Source organism: Rhinolophus hipposideros (assembly GCF_964194185.1).
Source record: "Rhinolophus hipposideros genome assembly, chromosome: 2".
NCBI lineage: Eukaryota > Metazoa > Chordata > Mammalia > Chiroptera > Rhinolophidae > Rhinolophus > Rhinolophus hipposideros.
In genome coordinates, this window is record NC_138048.1 from 64,896,742 (window position 1) to 64,922,829 (window position 26,088).

General features: G+C 34.7%; 1 protein-coding gene across 1 annotated transcript in view; it reads left to right on the forward strand.

Annotated features, from left to right (window-relative positions):
- The first annotated feature begins 8,261 nt into the window (after window positions 1-8,261).
- Window positions 8,262-26,088, forward strand: part of CCDC39 (coiled-coil domain 39 molecular ruler complex subunit) — a 42,413-nt gene continuing 24,586 nt past the window's right edge. The window contains exons 1-7 of the mRNA XM_081025340.1: window positions 8,262-8,496; window positions 14,035-14,154; window positions 15,325-15,471; window positions 16,581-16,739; window positions 17,711-17,803; window positions 17,898-18,026; window positions 23,795-23,986. Of these exons, the coding sequence (XP_080881466.1) occupies window positions 8,407-8,496; window positions 14,035-14,154; window positions 15,325-15,471; window positions 16,581-16,739; window positions 17,711-17,803; window positions 17,898-18,026; window positions 23,795-23,986 (930 nt within the window). The 5' untranslated portion in view covers window positions 8,262-8,406. The remainder of the gene's footprint in view (window positions 8,497-14,034; window positions 14,155-15,324; window positions 15,472-16,580; window positions 16,740-17,710; window positions 17,804-17,897; window positions 18,027-23,794; window positions 23,987-26,088) is intronic.

Sequence of the window (26,088 nt, forward strand, 5' to 3'; positions counted from 1 at the left end):
GGTTAATAAAATTTCACATACCTAAGATTTTTAGCATATGTTATCTTCTTAAATGGTTGATTTATATGTTGATCTATTCATTGCAATCCTAAATTTAAACTTTCATTGTTTATTATTATCATTCTTATGTTAAAACACAATAATAGCAACTAACAGTGTTTAGAAGAATAAGAGGGACTATGATTTTGCATCTGGATGTTTTTAATGGACTGACACAGAGTTCTGTGTGACACCAAAGATTTTGTCATTTTAGAGTGAGAATGAGCTGAGGAAAAAAAACAACTGTTAAGAGATTGTTAGGTTGATATTTGGTCTACAATTATTTCTGGGGGGTTTTCTCCGTAAGTACATCTTTAATGCTGCACCCAGAGATTTGGCTCAGATGTCGGAAATAATGAGCTTCGTTATAATAGTAGACCTTGATGAGAGTTCTGGCTAAAAAAGAAAGAAAAGATTTAAAAAAAAAAAGGCATTGTGGTACTTTACATATACAGACATGTAGCACCATCTACTGGATTAGAATAAACGAATAAAATCTGCAAACTACTTATATGTGTCCACTTGCTAAAGTATGAAAATACGAATATCAAATCTTATAGTATTCATTTAGCTAAATATTTTGATTTTGAGGTTTGTTCTATTGATAGATGAGAATACTTTGATATAAAGAGTCTTCTTGTTCTCGCTGTCCTTGCATCTAGGAAATAAGTCACAGAAAATTGATAGCTGTTTGTTAAAGTTGCCCATCTACTGTAATTGATTTTACACACACACACACACACACACACACACACACGCACATTCCACTGTACCCAATTCAATTATGTAATATTTTTTACAAGGTAGTGGTTGCCATGGGCAAATAAATTTTGTGAATGTGTGTTTCCCAGAAAAGGATATTAGAAACTCTATAATTATGGAGGTCTTTCCTCTACTGTTTCTCTGCAGTAGAAGATGTTTTCTTTAAATATAGTTACAGTCCCCTGTTATCAGGAGAAATAAATCCTTAGGAATAATCCATTCATTAATCCAGCAAGTATTAATCAAGGGATTACTATGTTTCAGCAACAATGATAAAAACATTAAAGAAAAGGAACAGTGATTTCAGATATATTACACAATATTTGGTTGTGAAGTAAATGTTCCTTTGTAAAGACATATCCATTTCTTTCACTAACCGGGCCCAACAGAGCAGCCAAATATCTGACATAGCCTTGTGAAAGTTTGCAAAAGGTTATAGATACTAGTCAAGATATTCACCACTAAAAACATGTTTTGTATAGGTAAGAAAATTGTACAACAGGACAGTTATGAAACCCCTTTGACAGTCTTCCAAAAAGAATGCTATATCATTATCCAAGTTATTATCTATTTGTAATAAAATGCATTTCCTCAGGAGGGAATGGGTACTTAAGCAGTAGAAGTATAAAATCATTGCATGTTGCTGAAGTTCATGTTACAACCAGGGGAATCTTGGGAATTTCTTCTAATTCTGAGGTTATATAAATGCTCTGAATCTAGTCATAAGCAACCTTATCAAGAATGAATTGCATAAAAGAAAATCTGATAAACTGGAGATGTTTACCATATTGCTGGGTCAGAAAACAATACAATAAAAAGGTTCAGTTTTTCTTAAATTATTATGTATATTCAAGGAAATTTCAATAAAATTCTTTAACACCCTGGATTTTTTTTACTTTTTGTTTTTGTTTTTTTTTTTGAACTTGACAACTTGATTTCAAGGAAGTGTTTGAGAATAGACAAGAATGGTTGTGATGGTGATGATAGATAGTGTGTTTGGACATACCATATTAAGTAGCTATGCTACTCAAAACAGAATGGTACTTTTGTAGAGACGGATAAATAAATCAATGAAATACGAGATATACAGAAACATATGTTTGTGTATATGAGAATTTAGTATACAAAAAAGGACAGATTTCAAATCAAAGTAACAAGATAGACTATCTAATAAGTCATGCTGGAAAATCAGTATTTGTTTTGAAAAAGAACTGAGTCTACTTTCTCTCACACACACATAAATTTTATGTGCATTAAAATTTTAATGTAGAATGTAAAATTATAAAAGTGCTGGAAAAATATTGAAGACCATTTTAATAGTCTTCTGGGAAAGGCTAGTCTGGTGCAAAACAAAGTTATCAAGGAAAAGAGTGACAGATTTAACTACAAAAAAATTTAAACTCTTTTCATTTGTATATATTATTCTCTCAGCAGATTTTTTCTTAGCACTACCATGTACAGGTATTGTTCTAGTTTCTGAATATAGGGTGAACAAAATGCATATAGTTTCTACTGTCATGCATGTTATAGTCTAGTGGCAAAGAGAAAATAAATAAATAAGCCAATAAAAATGTAAGTACTAATTGTGGTGAGTTAAACCATCCTCATTGGATTCTTTTCTCTTTTTTTTTCTGTTCTGATTTGGTGTTTTCTGTTACCGTATCTTCCAAAATGTTGATTGGTTTCTCTGCTTCCTCCAATCTACTGTTGATGCCCTCTAACATATTCTTTATTTCAGTATTGTAGTCTTTATGTCTGACTGTTTTTTTTTTTAAATCTCCATTTTTATGTTTCCTATCTCTTTGTTAAAGTTCTCACTGAGATCATTGAGCATACTTATAACCAGTGTTTTGAACTCTGCATTTGGTAGATTGATTATTTCTATTTGGTTTAGTTTTTTTTCTGGAGCTTTGTTCTGTTCTTTCATTTGGGACATGTTTCTTTGTCTCTTCATTTTGGCTGCCTCCCTGTATTTGATTTTATGTATGAGAAGCTGCTATGTTGCCAGGTCTTCGTAGAATGGTGTTATGTAGTAGGTGTCCTGTGGAGCCCAGTGGCACAGGCTCCCTGGTTACTTGAGCTGGGTGCTTCAGGTGTGTCCCTTGTGTGGGTTGTGTTTGCCCAGTTGTAGTTGAGACTTCATTGCTGTTGGCACATCAATGGGAGGGACTGACCTGCAGGCTGATTGGTTGTGAGGACTGGCCGTGACTGCAGTGAAGGAGCTATTGTGCAGGGGCTGACCATACCAAATAGGATTTGCGTTAGTGGGTCTCTCATGCATGCCAAGACTACACTTTGGGTATGTCATTTGTGAAGGTGGTTGGGTGGTCCTCTGGTGTGGTCTGATGCTGGCCACCGGGTGTGTTGGTTCTGGGGCCTCATGAGATGCTCTGGTGCAGGGCAAGGTCAACCACTGCCTGTGCTCTTCCTGAGGCCACTTGCTATGATCTACAAAATGATCTGCAGAGGGTTTCCACTCGTGCTGGGCTTTGAGATACCTGGGAGAGGCTAAGCTGAGAACTGAGGCCAGCTGCTGTTAATGCTGGGCTTGGGGCTGCTTAGCAATAGGTATGGGGTATGCCACAGTCAGATGCTGCTTGTTTGGGGTTTTTGAGAGAAATCTTTGAGAGATTTCAGGAAAGTTTGCAGCATTAGCCAAGACAGGCTGTTTGTATGGAACAGCCACTAGAAAAAAGCCACTAGAAGTGGTTTGGGTGGGCCTGAAAGTTGGGTAGGGCCAAATCTTAGGGAACCAGCAGGGTGGGGTGAACTGTGTTAGCTAGGTTGATGGAGATTCAGATCTGGTGTCCATCTGCATGTGAAGGCTTGGTGGTGGGAGATCTCAACAAGGGAACAATAGCACCTTCCATCACTTCTGTCTGCAAGAAAGCTGGTCCTTCAGCTCTCATCCTGAAGCCAGACAATTCACTTCCTCCCTGTATGTCCCTGTTGCTTTTTGAGGTAAGTCCATGGGTAGGTCCTTTCAGAGGAATGCCTGGGACTATGGCTGCCCTCTGTCTCTCTCAGCCACACTTTCCACTGATTTTCACAGCTAGAAGTTATGGGTACTTCTCTCCCTGGCACTGGGACCTGGGCCTGGGGAGCCTGGTGTGGGCCTTGGACCCTTTGCTCCTCAGTGGGAAACTCCACAGCCAAGACATCCCTCCCAATTTTTAATTGTCACATTTGTGTGTGGGACCAGCATGTTCTGCATCTCTGCCCCTCCTACCAATCTTGAGGTGGCTTTTTTTGGTATATCCTTAGTTATAGGACTTCTGTTCAGCTAGACTTTAGGTGATTCTCAATGATTCTGTAGTTTAGTTGTAATTTTGAGGGGATTGTGGCAGGAGGTGAGCACAGCATTTACCTATTCTGCCATCTTGACTGGAAGCTCCCAGGATTTAATTTTGTACTGCTGGATAATAGTTCTACTGTGGTTGAGCAGACTTAGAAAGAGATTTGGAATATGCATGGGATGAAATCAAGAATTCTGTCTTGAACCTGTGTATCAAGTTTGAGCTCTCTAGGAGACATCTCAATGGAACTCTGAGGTGGGCAGTTGGGTATGTTTACAGTGCCTAAGAGGGATTGGGCTAGAGAAATATTAAGTGGGAGTCCTTAAAAAAATACCAGCGACAGTATTTAAAGCCATGAAAATGGATATGTTACACTTATCCTAGAAAGTAAGTGTAACAAGAGTAGATGGACCAGTTTTGGGTGTTCAGCAATACCAATATTAAGAGGCCAAACAGGACAAGCTAATGCAGCAAAGGAGATTTAGAATGTTAATAGGAAACAGACAGTAAAAGAGTCATAAAAGGCAAGAGGAGAAAATATTTTAATAGGGAAGCAATAGCTGAGCTGAATGCAGCCCATAGACTGGATAAGTTGATGATGAATGTATCCATTGGAATATGGAGCATACTAATATCAGCAAACAGTTTCTGAGGTGTGTATGGCAAAATATACTACAAACAAAGTTAAAAAAAACAGATTTTGGAGAAAAGTATTATACACACCCACAGAGAGACACACACATGCGCACTAAGAATACTATCTGTATCATACAAAGCACTATAATTAAATAAGAAAAGATGACCTAATGGGAAAATATTGCCGAAGGATATAATGAAGAAATTCTTAGCAGAAGAAATGTGATGCTCAGCCTCACTCATAATTATAGAATCGTCAATAAACAAAAATAAGATACCATATTTTAGTTTTTAGGTTGTAAAATATTTAATATTTCATAATGTCCAGAGTATGCAACGACAATGTCATACTCTGCTGATACATAAAAATGTTTTAACAAATAATTTAGTGATATCTATAAAAATAAATTTGCTTATACATGTTTTCCATTAATTTTACTTCTAAAAATGTCTTGCAGAAACAGAAAGGTGTGCAAGATGATATCTTATTCACCAGTTCCAAGACACCACTGATTGAAAAATGAATCCCAATTTCAGAGATAATAAAATGTGAAAATAGGTATACCCTAGAAATGATAAAAAACAGTATTATAAAGATGTTCATTGTATCATTGTTTAAAAAGTTAAAATTGATTGCTAATAGTGAATTTTAAGCTGCCATTAAAAGACCAGAGGTCTAATGTACTGATGTGGAAACATGGCCATAATTGTTAAGTGAAAAATGAATTTGCAAAATAATATTTTTAATATGATTTTACTTCTATAGAAAAAAAAGTATATTTACAGCTTCATTAAAAAAAAAAATGCTGGTAGGATAAACTCCAAACAGTGGCAATCCCTTGGGAATAAGATTGGCCTGGGGGTAATGGATATGTTTTCCTTTTACATTACACATATATGTATTTTTCTATTTTATTGTAAAGATGACGTTTTTGCAGAACAAAAACATCTCTTTATATTGGAGCCTGAACAACCTGATTTGGATAAATTTATCTACTTGTGAATGAGATAGTAGAAAGGTAATATCTACCTTAGCATCTTGGGATTAAATTGAATATCTCATGGTCAGCAACAAGACTTGTAAAACTTTGGGTTTTCTTTCCAAATCTATCTGAATGAATTGAAATAAAGTTATGATGCAGAAGTTGTAGAATTATAAAAGTGGGAACTAGATGATATGGAATACCGTGGTGATGAGGTGGAGATGCAGGAATATTGTTTTAAGGCAGAAATGTAGAATTTGGAAATGTATGGACATTTTGCCCAAAATTCAACATTGTATAATTGTTATCCTGAAATTCAGGAAATAGAATCCTTGAGATATGGGAAATGTGACTCTTTGTAGGTTATTGGCTGCCAGATTTCTTATGTCCTTGGGACCTAGGGAAGTACTCAACAAAGACAGCTGCTATCATGCATTTGGCAGCTCAGCTACAGCTGATACTAAGAGGGGTGGATCAACAGACTGGCACAGGCCAAGGCAGCTGCCTCAATATCCACATTAGGAACTGGGATGATAAATTAGAAAGGGAATGTTTAAGACACATGGATAGTAACAACATTAATAATTTTTAAAAGCAGCATTGCTATAACAAATCTCAAATATAAATAACTATATGCCATCTTAATATATGTTGGGTACTGACATTTTCTTTTTTAATTTTATTAAAATTTGTTGGGGTGACAACGGATAGTAAAATTACATAAGTTTCAAGTGTACAATTATGTAATACATCATCTATGTATCACATTGTGTGTTCACCAGCCAGCGTCAGTTCTTCCATCACCATATATTTGACCCCCTTTACCCTCTTCTATCCCCCCTTCCTTCTTACCCTCTGGTAAACTAACATTTTCATTAGTAGGAATGACTAAACTATTATAAAATAAAAGACGATCTATGCAGTTATGGAAGCTCTAAAATTCCATTATTCTATATATGTCAAAATTTCCTCTATGAGCCGAGTCTTTCTCCCATACCACCTTGGGAATTTAGGCATTGTAGAAGTGGGGAATAAAATGCCTTACTAAGTCTAGTCTTTGAAGACACTATTTCTAAGTCCATAAGATTAAATAGATAGAAAACCACATAAACACAGAGACAAAGCTACTACAAGAATAGTAAACCAATGGTAAAAAGACATTTTCAGGAAATTAAGGATATATAAATATGAAATAGTTATTAGATGATACTGAAGAGTTTTGACACTGTTAATTTTGTTAGGCATAATGATATTGTTTATGTTAAAAAATTAAATGTTAAACATTAGTGATGTATGCTCAAGTAGTTAGGGTGAGATTTCATGATATCTGTGATTTACTTTAAAACCCTTCAGCAAAAGATACAGATAAAGCTAATGTGGCAAAATATGAATATTAAATCAAGGTGATGAATATATGGTGGTTCATTATACACTGTTCTCTATTCTTATATGTAAACATTTTATTATAAAAAGTTTAACCCGGTACAGGCAAAATAAAATTAAAGAGAAGCAAAAAAACTACAAATATTTTATTGGGTAAGCAAAATTGATTCACACGATAAAGTGGTAGAAGGTATTCCAGCCAAGAATATCCCTCCTTGCAGAAAGCATAGTTTGGATTTGGAGACTTGTACTGTATCCTAATTTAGGTCCTGCCTGCTCTCATCTCTTCGCCTCAGTTTATTTATTTAGAAAAAGAAAGGCTTATGTTAGTTGATGGTTTTGTCTTTCCAGTTCTGAGATACTATACAACAGAAACCGTTAACTCAAATGCCGACCAGTGCCAAGCAGGTAATTCAAATTGTGCTCACCAGCCTAAATCGGGCCCCTCATCAACCGAATGCCTTTAGATCATGTGGTCTCAGTGTTTCCTAGCCTTTTTCGAAGTTAGAAAGAAACACAGATTTTTACGTGAAATTAAAGATTTGTCAATGTTAAATGAAACCGTAAAGTAAAACAAAGGTGAAGGAGTGGCGCGGGAGGGACCACCCAACTGCGCTGCGAGTGTGCCATCTCTGCGCAGCCCACGTCTGCCCTCAGCTAGGACTCTACAATGGGGCCCAGGAACACAGTGAGGGAGATCGGAAGATTAAAACCGACCGAGACCAAAACGGCCAGCGATGACTCTAGGGAGTGAATTCTGCTTCGAAATGCAAGTCTATTTCAGCCTAAGATAGTTCATCTGCGGATGAAACTCAAACATCACCTGCAAAGAAAGCTCGAGTTATTGTTTTCGTTAGCTCTCATCTTCCGCAGGCGACCCCTGGCAGTAGGGCCGGGCAAAGTCATTCCCGTACCCCGTGGTGGTCCCTGGCGACTGCAGGCGCCAACGATTTTGCTCTCTGCCGGGGCGCCTGGGGGACGACCCGAGCCGCACTTTGGGGGACAATTCTGCCGGCGCCTGACAACACCAGCGAACCTCTGGAGGAGTAAGGGGCTGCGCTCCCCGTGGCGCCCAAGAGGAAAAAGTTTGCTCCGAATCCTGGGAGCCAGTTCCCAACCGGAAGTTTCGCCTCTTGGCCTGAACTCTTCCTGTTTGGTAACTAAGGGCGCGGGACGGTTACTAGGGCTCCAGAGAGGAAACTACCTAGGACTTCGGGAGTGCCCCGGGTGGCCTCGGATGCTGCTCAAGAGCTAGTCGGAAAGGCACCTATTTTCTCTGAACCCTCTCTGAGGTCCCGTTTGCCATCATGAGTAGCCAATTTCTGGCGGAGCTGCATTGGGAAAATGGGTTCGCCATTCCGGTGGCAAACGAGGAGAACAAGATACTGGAAGATCAGGTGAGGGTCAGGTGAAAAAGGCGGGGTGAGAGGGGGGTCGGTGAAAGCACCTTTTCTGGTTCGCAGGAATACTCCAACACTTTTATTTCTCTCTTTTCCTTCCCTAATCCCATCTGTTATCTAACGCTCCTCAGCATCTCCTTCCTCCCTTACCTGCCCGCCCTTTGCGGTACTTGCTAAGCATTAAAACATAATAAAATAAAATAAAAATATGTATAGATATATAGAAGCGATAATTGATATTTAGGACTATAAAGCCGGAATCTTTACTCCCTGCGCCCTTCCCACTCTACGTACTGATTTCCAGACTCCTGGGCGGGAGTGGAAAGGTTGGTTTCCGTGCCCTGTTTTTCCTTCCTCAGAATTACATGTAAGTGCGTTTTGCAAAGGGACTTCTGAGGTTTGTGTAGCAACATTTATTTGCTGATGTTTATAAACAAAAGAGGTTTTGGTTGACATTTTTCTTTGAGTTTTGCCTATGATGTTTAAAGATGAAGTGACTCGAAGAATTGTTTTCAAGAGGGACATTCTAGTAAGAATGAGAGATGTGCAGTTTACAGCTTTTCAAAGCGTGGATTAAGTTGTCACAGAATATTATAAAATGTTTTACATTACAAGGGATATTTTACACTAGCTTGCAACCAAAGCATAGTAGTTGTTAAAAATAAAATTGCAACCAGCTGAGAAAACTTCTTTTAGCAGTCTAAAGTTCCATCACATGGCAATGTGTTGTGTGGAAGAGGGCCCAAAAAGAACAGATGATGTTTACACTACTTTTTATAGGATGGAAGAGAAGGTTTTCCTCTGAAAATGAAAATTCTTCACTCTTTTTTGTTTTTGAAAATTTTTCCCCCCAAAATATTCTTACCTATTCACTCATTCCTAATTTATATGGCTGCAGTTTTTGTTTTCAATGAAGGGCAACATTACAGAATATAAGAAATCTATTACTAAGTACTGAGGAATAATAAGAGTTATCCAGCCCTGAATTCAGATCCTACTTACCTGCAGCGCTGAGCCTCTTTCTTCTATAAATTGGAGGTTAGTAAAATAATGATCTCACAGCATTGTTATACATCTCTAAGGACATTAATATAGGTTAAAGTTCCATTCAAATGTTAGTTTGTTCCATAATATTTCTCTCATAGGATGTTATATACATATTACTTATATTAGCTATTTTAAAAATATTACAGAGCAATTAAAAGAAGAATGATGAGGACCATAATCACTTCACCTGAATAAACTCTGACATTAAAAAAGCATCTCTTGTATATTTAAGATATTCAAACAAAAAAGAAGGGTGTAAAATAAATATAAGATTCCCTCCCACAAGTACCCACTGTTGACCATAGAAGTGGCTATCATGGCATAAACAAATATTCCAGACATCACAGTCTACAGATACATAGATAGAAAAGACCAACAGGAGTATTATAAAAATGGAATCCTACTATATATGCTGTTTTTAACATAAAAATTTAAATTCAATTTTACTTGTATTTAAAAGAAGAAAAAGAAAGGAATTGTTGAATTTCAGATACGTATTACTTGATTACAAGAGATAGTGATTGATAAAAACTTCCTTAAACATTAAGAAAAATGACATAAGAAAAAAAGAAATGGTTAAATTATTGCTTTTTAAAAAAATCTTTGTTTTAATTGTAGACAGTATGGGTTGACTCCCTTTTTCATCTTTTAAATGAAGGAATTAACTGTTTTACTCTTCTTTCCACATTCTTTTATCCCATTTAAATAGTGGTTTTATTATTTTTCTATTATCAAGTTTTATTTATTCAATGCCCTTATTTTACTACAAGTGTTTAGTCTTAGTTTCATACTTGAAATGATTTAACGGTCCTTAATATAGTCACTTATACTCAAGGTTCTTTTCTTGAAGTTTTCATTTCGATTCATCTTTTGACTGGTTAGGTTCTACCCGCAAAAGAGGGTAGACCCATCGTGCTGTGCTTTTAATTCCTTGCATCCTAAGTTGCCAGTGTGATTCCTTGCATTGTCTGCCTTAAGTTTATATTTCTTAAATCATAGTATCAGATTTTCAAGATACTTTCTCCCCCACTCGTTCCTTTTGGAGTTCCATTTTCCAATATGGACAATTTTTCCATATGCCTATTTCCTAACTGTTAACTTTTTTTTTCCTTAGTGGATTCTCACTCTATTTCCTAGATCACATATTTTCTTTTTTCTTGGATCATTCCCCCCCGCCCTTTTGTTTTTGAAGGAATACTTTCTGTGTCTCTCTAAGGGTATATGGGATGTAAACGTTCTGAATCAGAAAATGTTTTAATTTGCTCTCACATTTGATTGTAATTTGACTGGTTAGAACATTCTAGGTTAAAAATAATTTATCCACAGAATTTGGAAAATATCACCCTGTTATCTTACAGCAGTGTTTTTGGTGTGTAAGCTAATATTAGAATGATTTCTATTTCTTTGTAGGTTACTATTTTAATCTCTGGAAGCTTTTAGGGTTTCATTTCATCTTTACATTGCAATTTTTATTTGGCAAATATATCAATCATATTTTTAATTTTCAGGTTATTTTCTTGTTGCCTTTTTTGTAGCACATGATCTTGTTTTAGGAGTGAAATATAATTTCCAATCTCTCTGAGTGTGTGTGTGTGTGTGTGTGTATGTGTGTGCGCGCGCACTCGCATGTGTGTGTTTAATTCTTATCTTTTATGTCCTGAATTATCTCTTTCCTCTGGTATCTTTTTATCTTGATATCCCTCACATTATGTAAGTTTTTGATAAATATCTGGTGGTCCTTGCATGTACTTTTATATTTAAGAAAGAGGTGATAGCACTCTACGGGGAAGGAATTACCGTCTTATGGAGAGTTAATCATTATGCTTTCATTTAAAAACAGACACTTTTATTTTGGGTTCATTATGCAAAGATTAAAGTCATAATTGATGAAGAATATAATAGCCATTAACCTGTATACACCAAACAACACGACAGCAAAGTACATAAAAGTAAAAGCTATTATAAACTCATGTAGACCTTGACAAAAATGCAGTTATGATAAGATACTTCAATATTGACCTCAGAATTAGATAATTCTAATAGACAAAGATAAGGATATAAAGGATATAAATACTACAAGAAAAAATAAGAACAGAGAGAGCATATCCCTTAAATAGAGAATATATACATTAAAAATATGTCCATAAAATATTTCAAAGATGGTTCATGTGCTAGACCAAAAGGAAGATCTTAATGCATTAAAAGTGAACGATAAACCTTAAAGACAGTATGCTAAGTGAAATAAACTAGACACAAAAGGATAACTAGCGTATCATTCCATTTATATGAGATACTTAGAATTGTCAAATTCATAGAGATACAAAATAGAATGGTGAATTCCAGGGGCTGGAAGGCAGGGGAATGGGGAGTTTGTGTTTAATAGTACGGACTTTCAGTTTGGGAAAATGAAAATTTTCTGGGGATGGATGGTGGTGATGGTTGCACAACAATGTGAATGCACTTAATGCCACTATTTAATGTTCTTCGAAAAATTGTTAAACTAGTGTATTTTATATTATGTATACCTTACCACAATTAAAACAATGAATGATAGACATTTTATAGGTCACATCTCTGATCATAAGCCAATGGAATTTATAATAATTTAAAAAATTACCCTCCATTGTTACAGACTGAATATTTGTGTCCTCCCCAGCTCTCATTTATGTTGAAGCACTAAATTTCAATATGATGGTATTTGCAGGCGGTGCCTTTGGGAGGTAATTAGGTTTAGATAAGGTCATGAGATTGGGGCCCATGATGGGATTAGTGTCTTTAGGAAGGGAGAATAGAACTCTCTCTCCTGGGTGTGAGTACAGAGAAGGTGGATGTCTGCAAGTTAGGAAGAGAGGTTTCACTAGAACTGGAGTGGCTGACCCCTCGATCTTGGTTTTCCCAGTCTCCAGAACTGTGAGAAATAAATTTCTGTTGTTTAAGCCAATGAGTCTCTGGTATTTTGCTTTGGCAGCGTGAGCTAAGGAATCCATCTTAAATACTTAGGCAAGTTTCTCAGAAATATATTCCTGGGTTGCTCTTATATCAGAGAGAAATTAAAAGGGAAACGTCACCTATTAGAAAACAATAAAATGAGACTGCTTTATACCCACATCCATGGGAAACAGCAAAAATCTTACTTAGTGAAAACTTTTAGCCTTAAATGCCTTCATTTTTAAATCAGTGTCTTAGTCGGCTTGGATTGCTATAACAAAATACCATAAACTGAGTGATTTAAAAACAAACATTAATTTCTCTCAGTTCTGAAGGCTGCAAGTCGAGATCAGGGTGTCAGCATAGTTGGGTTCTGGTGAGAGCTCTCTTCCTGGCTTGTAGATTACTACCTTCTTGCTGTGTTCTCACGTGGCAGTGAGAGAGCTTGCTCTGGTTTCTCTTCTTATTATAAGGACCCTAATCTCATCATGAGGGGTCTACCTTCATGTCCTAATTTAAACCTTAACTCCCAAAGGCCCCATCCCCATATACCATCACACTGGGGATTAATTAGGGCTTCAACATATGAATTTGCGGTGACACAGACATTCAGTCCATAACAATCAGACAAAAAGTAAAGAAACTAAGAACTTTTCATAAATTACAAAAACAACAATAAAGTAAACAAAAGAGGGAATTAAAAACTGAAATTAATGAAATAAGCAAGAAATACATATTTACTATTAGTAAATTTAATAAAATATGGGAAATAACAAATGAGTAAATGAGTATTTTTTTTCTTTCTTCCATAGTTCACAATTCAAATATTCTCTTCTGTACTTCAGTGAATTGTGTTGTGCACCTCCTGTGTTGTAGCCCCGACTTTGGGAACTGCAGCTCAAGACTAAAAGGAAACATATTTTTGTTTTGTTGAACTTTTATATTGCTTTAAGGGATTTCTAATGATTTTGAGAATCTATCTTGTAATTTCCTAAAAGTATTTCCTAAAGGTTTTGTTGTTATTGTTGTATATTTGTTATGCATTTATATTGGTTGGTTTCGTTCTAATTCAAAGACACAAATGCGTTAAGAAACAGGTTCTAAGGATGTGAGAGTGAGTTCTGTTCTGTTAAACTTAGCCTAAATCTGTTGGTTTTGAATAGGAATTCAGGGGGAAGCTATTATGCCTGGTGTCCAGCTACTTTTCAAATTTATCGTTCGTGATCTATGTTTTATTGTTAGGCCTTATTACTATACTTTTGTTTGTTTTAGAGATCTTGTCATTTAATTATGGAATAGAATCTCCATTTTTCCCTTTAAAATGTATTTTAGCTGTGGACCCTGCTAATGCTGCAAATCTGAGAGAGATTTCTGTTCTGTTTCCCCACAGTAATCTCTATATTGCAACACTATTTGATAATATTTGAAAGGACAGTAGATTTTAAAAGTTCAAATGGATATTTAACGAAGCAAAGTAAATGAAGATTTAATTTTCTTTTGATTTTATGTCTTTTAATATGGTAAAAACTAAGGACTAATCATAGTACTTATTATTTACAGTTGTCAAAGCTGCAGAATGAAAGGTCAAGCTTGCAAGATCAGCTACGTGACTATGAAGGTCGAATTAATGCTATGACTTCTCACTTCAAAAATGTTAAACAAGAACTCTTATTTACACAGGTATATAATGTTGAAATTCAATGGATTATATCGTGTGTAGTCATGGAACATTTCGTGAAAAGTATAATACATTTTAGAAATATTACTACAAATAATAAAAATTAAAAACTACGGTGATTAATTAAATAAACATCTGTTTTATGGGCAATCTATTCATGTGTAAAACCTCATTTCCTGATGATGCCTAGCAAAGCAGACATCTCAGCCAATCAGCATTGGAGAGTTTATTAACTTCCACCCCACACTATTTTTTAAAAATTCATCTACCATTTTTCGAAAAGTATATAATTCTTAAAAATTAAGAAAGTCATATTTTTAAAACCAATTTATAATTAATATAGATAAATAACTATTTCATGGTTTGACAAGTCTTATTGGAAAGTTAAAAATTTGATGAACTTTTAAAGACAATACTCAAGATTTTTTTGTGTATTTATTGTTGAGTAATTAATATGCTGTTTGGAACAACAACTTTTCCTCAAATTATTAAACCATTGAGTTGGGGATTTGAGAGAGACTCTGTAGGTATATTTAATTATAGTCAAACCTCAACTAAGTAGGATAATAGAGACAAAAGGCAGTAAACTTCCTACAATACTAACAGCTTTAATAGTGTAAAAATAATACTGATGGTGATAACTTTAAAGCACTGTAAGAGTAGTAGTCAGCAAATAGCATTTTATTAGTAAAACATAACACAAAGGCATGATTATATATTAATATATTCTAGGAAATATTTATAACCATCAGCGTTTACATAAGCATTTTAAAATTATCTCAGTTAATTAGAATATGTGATCAATACATATAACTCATTTCCTAAGTATTTTTAGCCAATTTTATTTTTAGGTAAGTAATATCTTTTTAAGTCTCACCATGTAAACTTTGGTTTTCTTCAATTTCCCTAGACCAACATAATATCTGAAAACTGCTGACAACAATATTTTCTCCTAGCACATCCCATGAACTAACTTTCTTACAACTAGTAAGCGACACCGACTACACTGAATCACAAAGTCTAATGCGTTGTAAATTTAAGAGAAGTGGAATTAATAATACTTAATCTAAGTATTTTGTGGGAACTTTGTTATGTTTTTGTCTAACAGATTATTATACATACATTTTAATATTAAATTCAAAAAGTCCTCTATCTTGTATATTATTCTCTAGTCTCTTTGCAAAGCCAGGGAGCATGAGATTGAAAGCGAAGAACATTTTAAGATCATTGCTGAAAGAGAGCTGGCACGAGTGAAGGATGAAATCCAACGACTGGAAAATGAGATGGCTTCAATACGGGAAAAGAAAAGTGATAAGGAAGTATGTGTTGAAATGCTACTTAAAATTTTGTGCTATTGTTCCTTCTTCCCTCACCAAACAAATACTGATATTTTTTTCTGTATGGGAAAGGTGTTCATTAGTTTCATAAAATGTACTTAGATTTTTTTGGACAATGAAAGGCACATGGAACTGTGATTTGAATGAAACAATTGTACAATGTTACATTTATTTTCTTAATATTCATTTACCAAATACTCATTGACCCTTACTGTGTGCAAAGTACCATGCTAGTTGCCTATTATATGACACTGGGAATAATTTATTCATAAGTGCTACATTTTTAAAAGCCACTTTAAAAAAACTTTTAATTTTGAATTTCATTTTATATTCAAAATTTTTGCCTTTTATATTATCAGCTTGTGACTAATATTAAAACTACTGTACTCATTTTGCTTTTTTCCTTAGTTTTTAGTTACATGATATGGGAGCTCTTTCCAAATTTGATTCTTCTTTTCACATATGCATATACAGATAGAAATGTACATGTATGTATGTGTATACATACACATGTACATAGTTTATTATATTTGTATTTGTATATTCATCTGTTTTCTTTTATGACTCTAAATTTGTTAAATGAATGCATGTACAGAAATGTTTTTAACTCCTTAACTGCTACCTTTATTTCAATTAGAAGTGCTTCTATAATCTCTTTATAAGAAGCCTCTTAGAGGCAGCAATCTGATTGGAAGTGGCGCTGAAGGGGACTTGTCTTGGGCTTGACTTAGCATATCAAGCACATCATATTCACCAAGATTGCACATTTACTTGGGGTGATTTTGCTGGAGTGACTAATGAGGTTGCTCTGGGGCAACTACCCTAAATCCTTTTTAAGCAACGTTTGGCTCAACTACTGTTCTCAACTTTGTATAATTATTTCCCCTCTATTTTACAACTAAAGATTTAAAATACAAGTATAATAGTCATATAATTAAATATGGTATGTTATATACAATCTGGAGGTCAGGGACAGGATTTCTTCTTTCCTTTTTAATATGTTCTGTAGTATGTAATGTTATGTTTTATTTTAGTTGGTATAGTAGATAATGTTTAATAATCTCCCCCTGTCCTCTGTCTTTGGATACTAGAATAACATATTTAAATTTACTCAAAAACTGGATGGTTTGAAATGTCAAATGAACTGGGACCAGCAAGCATTGGAGGCCTGGTTAGAAGAATCAGCTCATAAAGACAGTGATGCCTTCACTCTTCAGAAGTATGCACAGCAAGATGATAATAAAATTAGGGTGAGAAATTAGAAATTGTAATGTTAGGGTTTTTCCGAATCTGTAGTGTGTCAACCTTTTTATCTCAATTGGACTTAGAATTTTAAAGCAGCAGTTTTGGGTCAGAGCTTACCTTGAGAATCTAATAAAGCCAAGTATCCTCACTCTAGAAACATGACTATACTCAAATACCCACAAAATTTTGCTGAAAATTTTACAGATCCTCTGAAGCCCTTTGACCATTTAGGGATTCTTAGACTTCAAGTTAAGAATCCTGATTGAGAAGGGTTCTCAAAAGTATTTCAGAAAAGTTTTGTACTAGAGTTATAGGTACGTATTTTAACTTCTTTTGTCTAAATAATAATTTGAATGTTACATATAGTTTTTGCTGATTTGAGAGTATAGTGCTATTGATTATTTAATATATTATAACCATTACTTAAAATCTACTTGTAATGAAATCTGGTGGTACTTTAGTATTATGAAACATGATATTTTATAATAGACTTAATACCAAATGCATTATTTAAATGGAAAATTGTTTAATCTTTTTTCTAACATACTTTATTTTTTTCACTCTAAAATTTTTTTGTTGTTGATATTTTTTTAAATTAAATTTATTGAGGTGACATTGGTTAGATTATCAGAGGGAAAGGGGGAGGTAGTAGAGGGTAAAGGGGGTCAAATATATGGTGACAGAAAATCTGAGTTTGGGTGGTGAACATACAATACAATATACAGATGGTGTATTATAGAATTGTACAGTTGAAACCAAACATACTTTAAAAAGTATTAAAGTCTTTTAAAAAACAATTGAGTTTTCATTGCAGCCCTTTGGGGTTAAAATATGTATCTTTATTCTTTCATAGTTATTTTAGATATCAAATAAATGTATATTTATAACATAATAATACTTAATGTGAAATATGCTAACAGCTTTTAAGTTAATAAAATGATAATCGTGAATTTTTTTGTGTGTTAATACTTCATAGGCACTGACCCTGCAATTAGAAAAACTGACTTTGGAATGTAATCAGAGAAGAAAGGTACTTGACAATGAACTTATGGAGACTCTAAGTGCGCAGGTTCGTTTACTGAAGATTTTTATTTGTTCATTGTCAGTGATGTTTGCAAAAGCACTTAAATTCACAGAAATGTTATTTTCTCTCTATCTGACAGTTAGAATTGGATAAAGCGGCACAAGATTTTCGTAAGATTCACAATGAAAGACAAGAACTCATTAAACAGTGGGAGAGTACAATAGAACAGATGCAGAAGAGAGATCGAGACATTGATAACTGTGCCTTGGTAAAGTAGTTGTTCCCTCCTTGCAATGTTCAGCTATACTTATCTCTTCAGTATTTAACTCATTCATTTCAAATATAAATCACATTGTTATTTGAAAGTCACTTCTGTAGGAAATTCAGTAGTTTTGTTAAATGTTTTTCAGAGCTGACTGTATATCAACTTAGAAAAGTGATTTTATGAAAATTACTTACTTATGGTGTTATTTGGAAGACTGGATCCTGCCATCTCTGACATGTAGAATAAGAGAAAGTCAACAGACAATGTTATTGAAGTGAACCTAATGCCCTGCTTACACATGATTGTTCAGGGTGCCTTGGATTTAACATGTGTGCTCTCTGTCCTCAAAGTAATCACAGGTGTAGGGAAATAAGCCTCGTGGAGAGCCAAGAGACAGGAATGAGATTCAGGAAAGAAACTTAGATTGCAATAAAGTTTTACTTTCAAAGCTGAGGCACCAATAATGGGGTAGAAGTTCAGAAGGGGTGGAACACCAGGCCTACTGTTATCTATTACTACTTTCTGAGGTAATTTAGAAGAATTTTTTTTTAAATCATTAAGGGGTACAATATTGGTGAGTAAAAATGGGAAGATAGAGGGAATATTGGAAGAAGGAATTAAGGAGGTAAGAAGACACATGAGAAGATACAACTTCTGTTCTGAATCTACTCCATGGAACGGCATTGGGCAAGCAGCTCAGGTCACTGGGAGTTTGGAATTCTGATATCTGGATGTGGTTTACTTGTTATATGCAAATATGGTATTCTTTTATTTTAAATTTCTGTACGTGACCAGCATTTTATCAACAAAATGGCCTATGCCTCCCTAGGAGGGACAGAGAGAACCCATCTTAACTATGTGTTCCTCTTAATTCTTAATGCTGATGTTGGTTTCTCTTTCTTGACTTCCTTTCTGCTTTCCCACATCAAGTCCTAACCGCTTCCTCTGTGTCAATCAAATGTGCCCAGTACAAGATTGCAGATCAACAATTGCATTCTTATGCAAATCCATAATTGAATTGACTCAGCCTGCTGATTTGGCAGAATACACAACTTGTAGCTCCTTGGTCATGTTCACAGTGGTTCCTTATTTATAGGTTGACATCTCCCGGCTCTCTGTATTGTAAGAGACTAGGAAGAGTGTTAAGAAGTGGCTCCATAGGTAGAGGTATGCTTCTAAGTGTTTAACAACTGGCTCCCGGTTTGTAGCAATTCTGATTTCTGTGATGAAACTACTTCCATACCAACAGGACTCCATGGAGCACAGAATTGAGAAGAGATGTGTGAGTTCTGGTGAGCCAATGAGAGCCAATTCACATCACTAGAAGATGAAATCTGAGATTGGACCCTGTTGTTCCTTCTCAGTGTCTTCTTGACAGGAGTCTGATTATATGATCGTTTAATTGGCTTCTTTAAAGAAACATACATTATGTAGAAGAGAAAAAATGTTTTTCTATTATGCTTTTATTCCAGTATAAAAATTTTGGGACATTACTTATAAGCATATCTATATGAAAACTTAACTGAATAGATAGCTCTGTTAAAAAATGTGAACATTGAAGTAGATATTAAAGTATCTGATTAAGTGGTAGAAAAATCAATATAAGGCAGAAAATTCTAGAATGATCATTTGACATATAAACCTACTAAGTTTTGTCCTTTGGTTGAATGAACACAGTAAATATATAGAATGCTACAATTATAGAATGTTGATTGTTATAGAGAACATATAGGAATACTAGATTAAGCAAATTAAAAATGTTTTTTTTTTAAATGCAGGGCATCTCAGATACATATCTATGTAATATACTTATATGTACAATATTACATGCAGCATTTCTAAAACTTACTGATATCAGAACACATACCTCCCCGAACCATTTCTTGGCATTAGTTGTTTGTGGGACCCTATTTTGGAAAACTTGAAAGAAATGTATTTTAGGGTAAATTTTTTTTCTCCCTCCAACCCAACATTTTACCATAACAATCATTTGTAAAAACCATCTAACATATTATCACAACATTCACTTCCAAAGCTAGGATCTTTTTATTCCCCAGCTCTAAAATATTTTTTGTTTCACATTGCTTAAAAGTTGACCCTCTTTAAGAAGACAATTGAAAAATTGAATTTCTTCACAGTTCAGCCCTAATCTCTACCTTTCCAGCCTCGTCCCTTTCATCTGTACCTACCCTTTCTTAATCTATCCTCATTCCATCCCTGCCTTCCCTCCCTGCACCTTGACCACAGTGGAATTTTTATGCATCTCCATGTATTTTTTTTTAGCCCGGATTCAAATGAAGCCTCTTAGAAATGCCTTTTAATGATTCCTCTTGAGTAGGCTTCATCATCTCTTTGTTTCTATAGTACTTTGTATATTCTATTAATTTGTATCTGCGTGACCAGCAAAAAGCTTGAGTGAAGGCATTCCTATTGAAGCAAACAACTAAAATCCTATTTCTCAAAAAATGAAAAAAAAAAAAAAAAAAACCCCAAAGCTGGTCCTGCGAAATATTTGGAAAATTTTATTGCAATCCAACTTTTTATGTGAATAATATTTAACACTGTTATATTTTTTAGATGTCACCTTTCATTTATAAAAGATTGACATTTTCCTCATCTCTTTAGCAAAGTACCAAGTAGATGAAAGAAAATATAGAGACCTTTAAAAATATAAGCTTATTATATTTTGTGTGTAGCATATTAATAATTTGTTTTATTCATATAAAAATATCTCTTAAAACATTGTTAGGAAGTTTTGATAACATAAATACTGAATATAATAATAGAAAAATATAACGGACACCACAGAAATACAAAAAATTTTAAGAAAATACTACGAGCAATTATATGCCAACAAATTGGACAATCTGGAAGAAATGAAGAAATTATTAGACGCACACAATCTTCCAAGGGTGAATCAAGAAGAAACAGAAAATCTGAACTGACTGATTACTGCTAATGAAATCGAATCAGTAATCAACAAGCTCTCAACCAACAAAAGTCCTGCATCAGATGGCTTCACAGGTTAATGCTACCAAATGTTCAGAAAAGAATTAACACCTATTCTTCTCAAGCTGTTCCAAAAAATTCAAGAAGCGGGGTGGCTCCCAAGCTCATTCTATGAGGCCAGCATTACACCAATTCCAAAACCAGACAAAAAGCCTTTTCTTTCAAAAAAAGAAAATTACAGGCTGATATCTCTGATGAACATAGATGTAAAAATCCTCAACAAAATATTAGCAAACCGAATTTCAGCCATGAATTAAAAAAAAGCATACACCACGATCAAGTGGGATTTATTCCTGGTGTGCAAAGTTGGTTCAGTATCTGCAAATCAATTAATGTGATACACCACATAAACGAAATTAAAAATAAAAATCATATGATCATATCAATTAGTGCAGAAAAAACATTTGACAAAATCCAGCATCCATTTATGATAAACACCTCAGCAGAGTGGGAATAGAAGGAACACTTCAACATAATAAAGACCGTATATGACAAACCCACAGCTAACATCATACTCAACAGAGAAAAGCTGAAATCATTCTCAATTAAGAACAGGAATAAGACAAGGATATCCACTTTCACCACTTTCATTCAATATAGTGGAAGTCCTAGACACAGCTATCAAATGAAAAAGAAAAAAGGCATCCAAATTGGAAAAGTAAAACTGTTATTATTTGCAGATGACATGATACTATATATAGACAATCCCATTTACAATTGTATCAAAAAAAACACCCCAAAACCTAGGAATAAATTTAACCAAGGAAGTGACAGACCCATACTCAAAAAATTATAAGACATTATGGAGAGAAATCAAAGAAGATACATTAAATGGAAGCATTTACGATGCTTATTGATAGGAAGAATTAATATAGTTAAAATGTCCATACTACCCAAAGCAATCTATAGATTCAGTGCAATCCCTATCAAAATACCAAACACATTTTACACAGAACTAGAACAAAGAATCTTAAATATAAAAAACCCTGAATACCATGGCAAAATTGGAAGTATCATGCCACTTCGTATCAAACTATACTACAATCTATAATAATCAAAACAGCATGGTATTGGCATAAAAACAGACACATAGATCAATGGAACAGACTAGAGAGCCCAAAAATAAATCCATGCCTATATGGTCACTTAATCTATGACAAAGCAAACAAGAATATATCTTGGGGTAAAGACAGTTTATTCAATAAATGGTGCTGGGAAAACTGGACAGATACATGCAAAAAAATGAAACTGGACCATCTTCTTACTCCATATACAAGAATAAACTCAAAATGGATTAATGACTTAAATATAAGCTCCAAAACCGTAACACTCCTATAAGAAAACATAGGCAGTAAACCTTCAGATGTTACCTTAGTAATATTTTTACCGATATATCTCCTTGGGCAAGGGAAACAAAAGAAAAAACAAACAAATGGGATGACATCAAACGAAAAAGTTTTGCACATCAAGGAAACCAACAACAAAATGAAAAGACATCCTAGTGAATGGGAGAAGATTTGCTAGTGATACATCCAAATTTATAATACAGCATAACACCAAGAAAAACCAAACAATCCAATTAAAAAATGGGCAGAGAATCTGAATAGACATTTTTCCAAAGAGGACATACAGATGACCAATAGACATACGAGAAAATGCTCACCATCACTAATGATCAGGGAAATGCAAATTCAAACCACAATGAGATATCATCTCACACCTGTCAGAATGGCCATCATGAATAAATCAACAAACAACAAGTGTTGGCAAGGATGTGGAGAAAAGGGAATGCTCGTGTACTGTTGGTGGGACTGCAGCCACTGTGGAAAACAGTATGGAGGTTCCTCAAAAAATACAAAAAATAGAGCTACCTTATGACCCAGTAATTCCATTTTTGGATATATATTCAAACAATTCCAAAACACTAATTCGAAAAAATACGTGCACCTCTATGTTCACTGCAGTGCTATTTATGATAGCCAAGATGTGGAAACAACTGAAATGTCCATCAATAGAAAATTGGATAAAGAAATTGTGGTACATATATACAATGGATATTACCTGCCATAAAAAAAAGAATGAAATATTACCATTCGCGACAACATGGATGGACCTAGAGGGTATTATGTCAAGTGAAACAAGTCTGATTTCAGTTATATGTGGAATCTAAAGAACAAAATGGATGAGCAGACAGAACAGAAATAGACACATAGATAGAGAGACAAAGTGATGGTTGCTGGAGGGGAGGAGGGTTGTGAGCTGGGTGAGAAGGTGAAGGGATTAAGAAGTACAAATTGATAGTTGCGGGAGAGTCACAGGGCTGTGGAGTGCAGTATGAGGAGTGTAATCAGCGGTATAGTAGGAGCTGTGTGTGGTGTCAGATGTGTGGTGGACTTATTGAGGGGATCACCTCATAAATTGTGTAGATGTCTGGCTACTATGCTGTATACCTGAAACTAATATAAAATAATATTGAATGTCAACTATAATTTAAAAACACTAGTCCCAGGGAAGTGTAGTGCAGCATGAGGAATATAGTCAGTAATGTTCTAATAACTATGTACAGTGTCGGGTGGGTAGTGGACTTGTTGGGGTCATCACTCTGAGTTATGTAAATGTCTAATCACTATGCTGTTCTGTATGCCTGAAACTAATAAAAAATAATTGAAAAAGAAAACCAATTCTTTTTAGTTTTAGTTTTGTCCATTACATTAAACATATATTTAACATTTTCTTTTCTTTTTTTTTTTTTTAAATCCTAGGCATTAGCAAGGACAAAGCAGGAAATGAGAGAAAAAGAAAATTTGGTTAAGGAGAAGATCAAGTTTTTGGAAAGTGAGATTGGAAATAATGCAGAGTATGAGAAAAGAATTTCAGTTGCTGATCGTAAAGTTTTAAAATGTAGAACAGAATATCAGCAACATGAAACTAATAGGAATCAGCTAAAGGATGAGGTACGTCAACTAAAATGACTGGTTTGTGTGTTTATGACAGATTACTATAAAAATAAGCATGTCTTTCCTTTCAGAAATTGCCTTCTAGTTCTTTTTGTTTTGTCTCTCCTTGTTATGGAACTTTTAGGATTCTTTGATTGAGCCTCTGATTGGTGAAGGCAGCAAGGTGTATGTGTGTGGGGGGCCATTCACATCACAGATGATTTAAAGGGCTTCTCATGGAGTTACACGGTGCCCAAATTGCCTGTCACACTTGGTATTTTGTAAGTGACCCAAGGCAAAAGGCTTCAAAGGGTCTAGACTGGAAATTATAACCTGCAAATGGGCAAATGTGAAGGTGAATACTGACATTAGTATTAACTAAGAGCATCTTTCTGGTGTTACATGTGTATGGCAGTTTTAACTCAAATTCTAGGTGGAACTACCTGTTTAAGTTCAGTTTCTCACCTTGTTAAAGGATAAATTTCAGTCTGGTAGTGGGACAAAGTAGTGATAAAATACTTTGAAACAGACTAAGAGAGAACAAAACTTCTGCTTTGTTCTTTTCTGCTTTTTGCAGGAATACACGCCCACTAGATTATTCCATAGAGAGAGGACATGATCCCCTTAGCAGTAAAAGGATCTTTAAGAAATTTGTGCCTTGAGACCATATTATCTGAAGTTACCACTGTTTAGTTGGGAATTTGGAATAATGTAGAACTTTTTATTCTACGAGTAATAATTTTTATTTCTGATAAAGGAGAGATTTTTTCTGCCCAAAGAGAATAATTACATAAGATCCTGAAAAAGTAAAATAAATGAATTTCTTGCCTAAGTTAAATGTCACTGCTTAATAGCTCATTCTTAAATATTTTATAGTTTAAATCAATTGTAGGAAAGAATGCAAGAATTTATTTATTCATTCATAATTTGTTTATTGAGATATAATCCACATACCATAATTCACTCTTTTAAAGTGTATAATTCAATGGTTTACAGAATTGTGCAACCATCATCACTATCTAACTTTGAATATTTTCATCATTTTATGGAAAAAAAAGTTTGATATTTAGAGTATTCCATTTTCTTCAGCATGCTTACTTTCTCCATTCCCATATTCCGGCTCAGGCCTTTACTCTCCCTCTTTTTATGTTTTGGCTGCCACAAATTGTCCCTGTTGATGGTGGTCGAATAGCTTCCTTTAGTATTTCCTGTAGTGCAGGTCGTGTATTAGAAAATTACCTCAGCTTCTGTATGTCTGGAAAGGTCTTTATTCCTCCTTCATATCTAAAGGATGTCTTTGCTGGATATATTATTCTTGGCTCATAATTTCCCTCTTTCAATAGTGTGAATATTTGGTTCCACTCCCTCCTGGCTTGTAGAATTTCTGCTGAAAAATCTGATGATAATCTAATGGGCTGTCTTTTGTAGGTTACCGTCTTCTTTTCCCTGGCTGCCTTGAGGATTCTTTCTTTGTCGTTGATTTTAGACAGCTTCAATACAATGTGCCTTGGAGAAGGCCTGTTGAGATTGAGGTAATTAGATGTTCTATTTGCTTCTTGGATTTGAGGATCCAGTTCTGTCCACAAGTTTGGGAAGTTCTCATCAACAATTTGTTTGAATATATTCTCTGTTCCCTTCTCTCTTTCTTCTCGTTCTGGTATGCCCATTATTCTTATATTGCTCTTTCTGATGGAGTCAGAAAGTTCTTGTAGAGTTCTTTCATTTCTTTTAAGTCTCAAGTCTCTTTCTTCTTCCATCTGTGTAATTTCCAGGTTTCTATCTTCGATGTCACTGATTCTTTCCTCCATCTGGTCAACTCTACTACCTAAGCTGGTTATTTCATTCTTAATTTCTTCTATTGAGTTCCATTTGGTTCTTTTTTAAAATTTCAATCTCTTTCGTAAAATGCTCATGTTGTTCTTTGATTGCGTTTCTGAGTTCATTAAATTGCCTTTCTGTGTTTTTTTGCATCTCGTTGAGTTTTTTTAGAACTGCAATCTTGAATTCTCTGTCATTTAAGTCACATATTTCCATATCTTTAATTCCTTTTCTGGAGACATTTTACTTTCTTTCTGAGCTTTCCTGTTGCCTTGGTTATTCATGGCAATTACTTATTTATT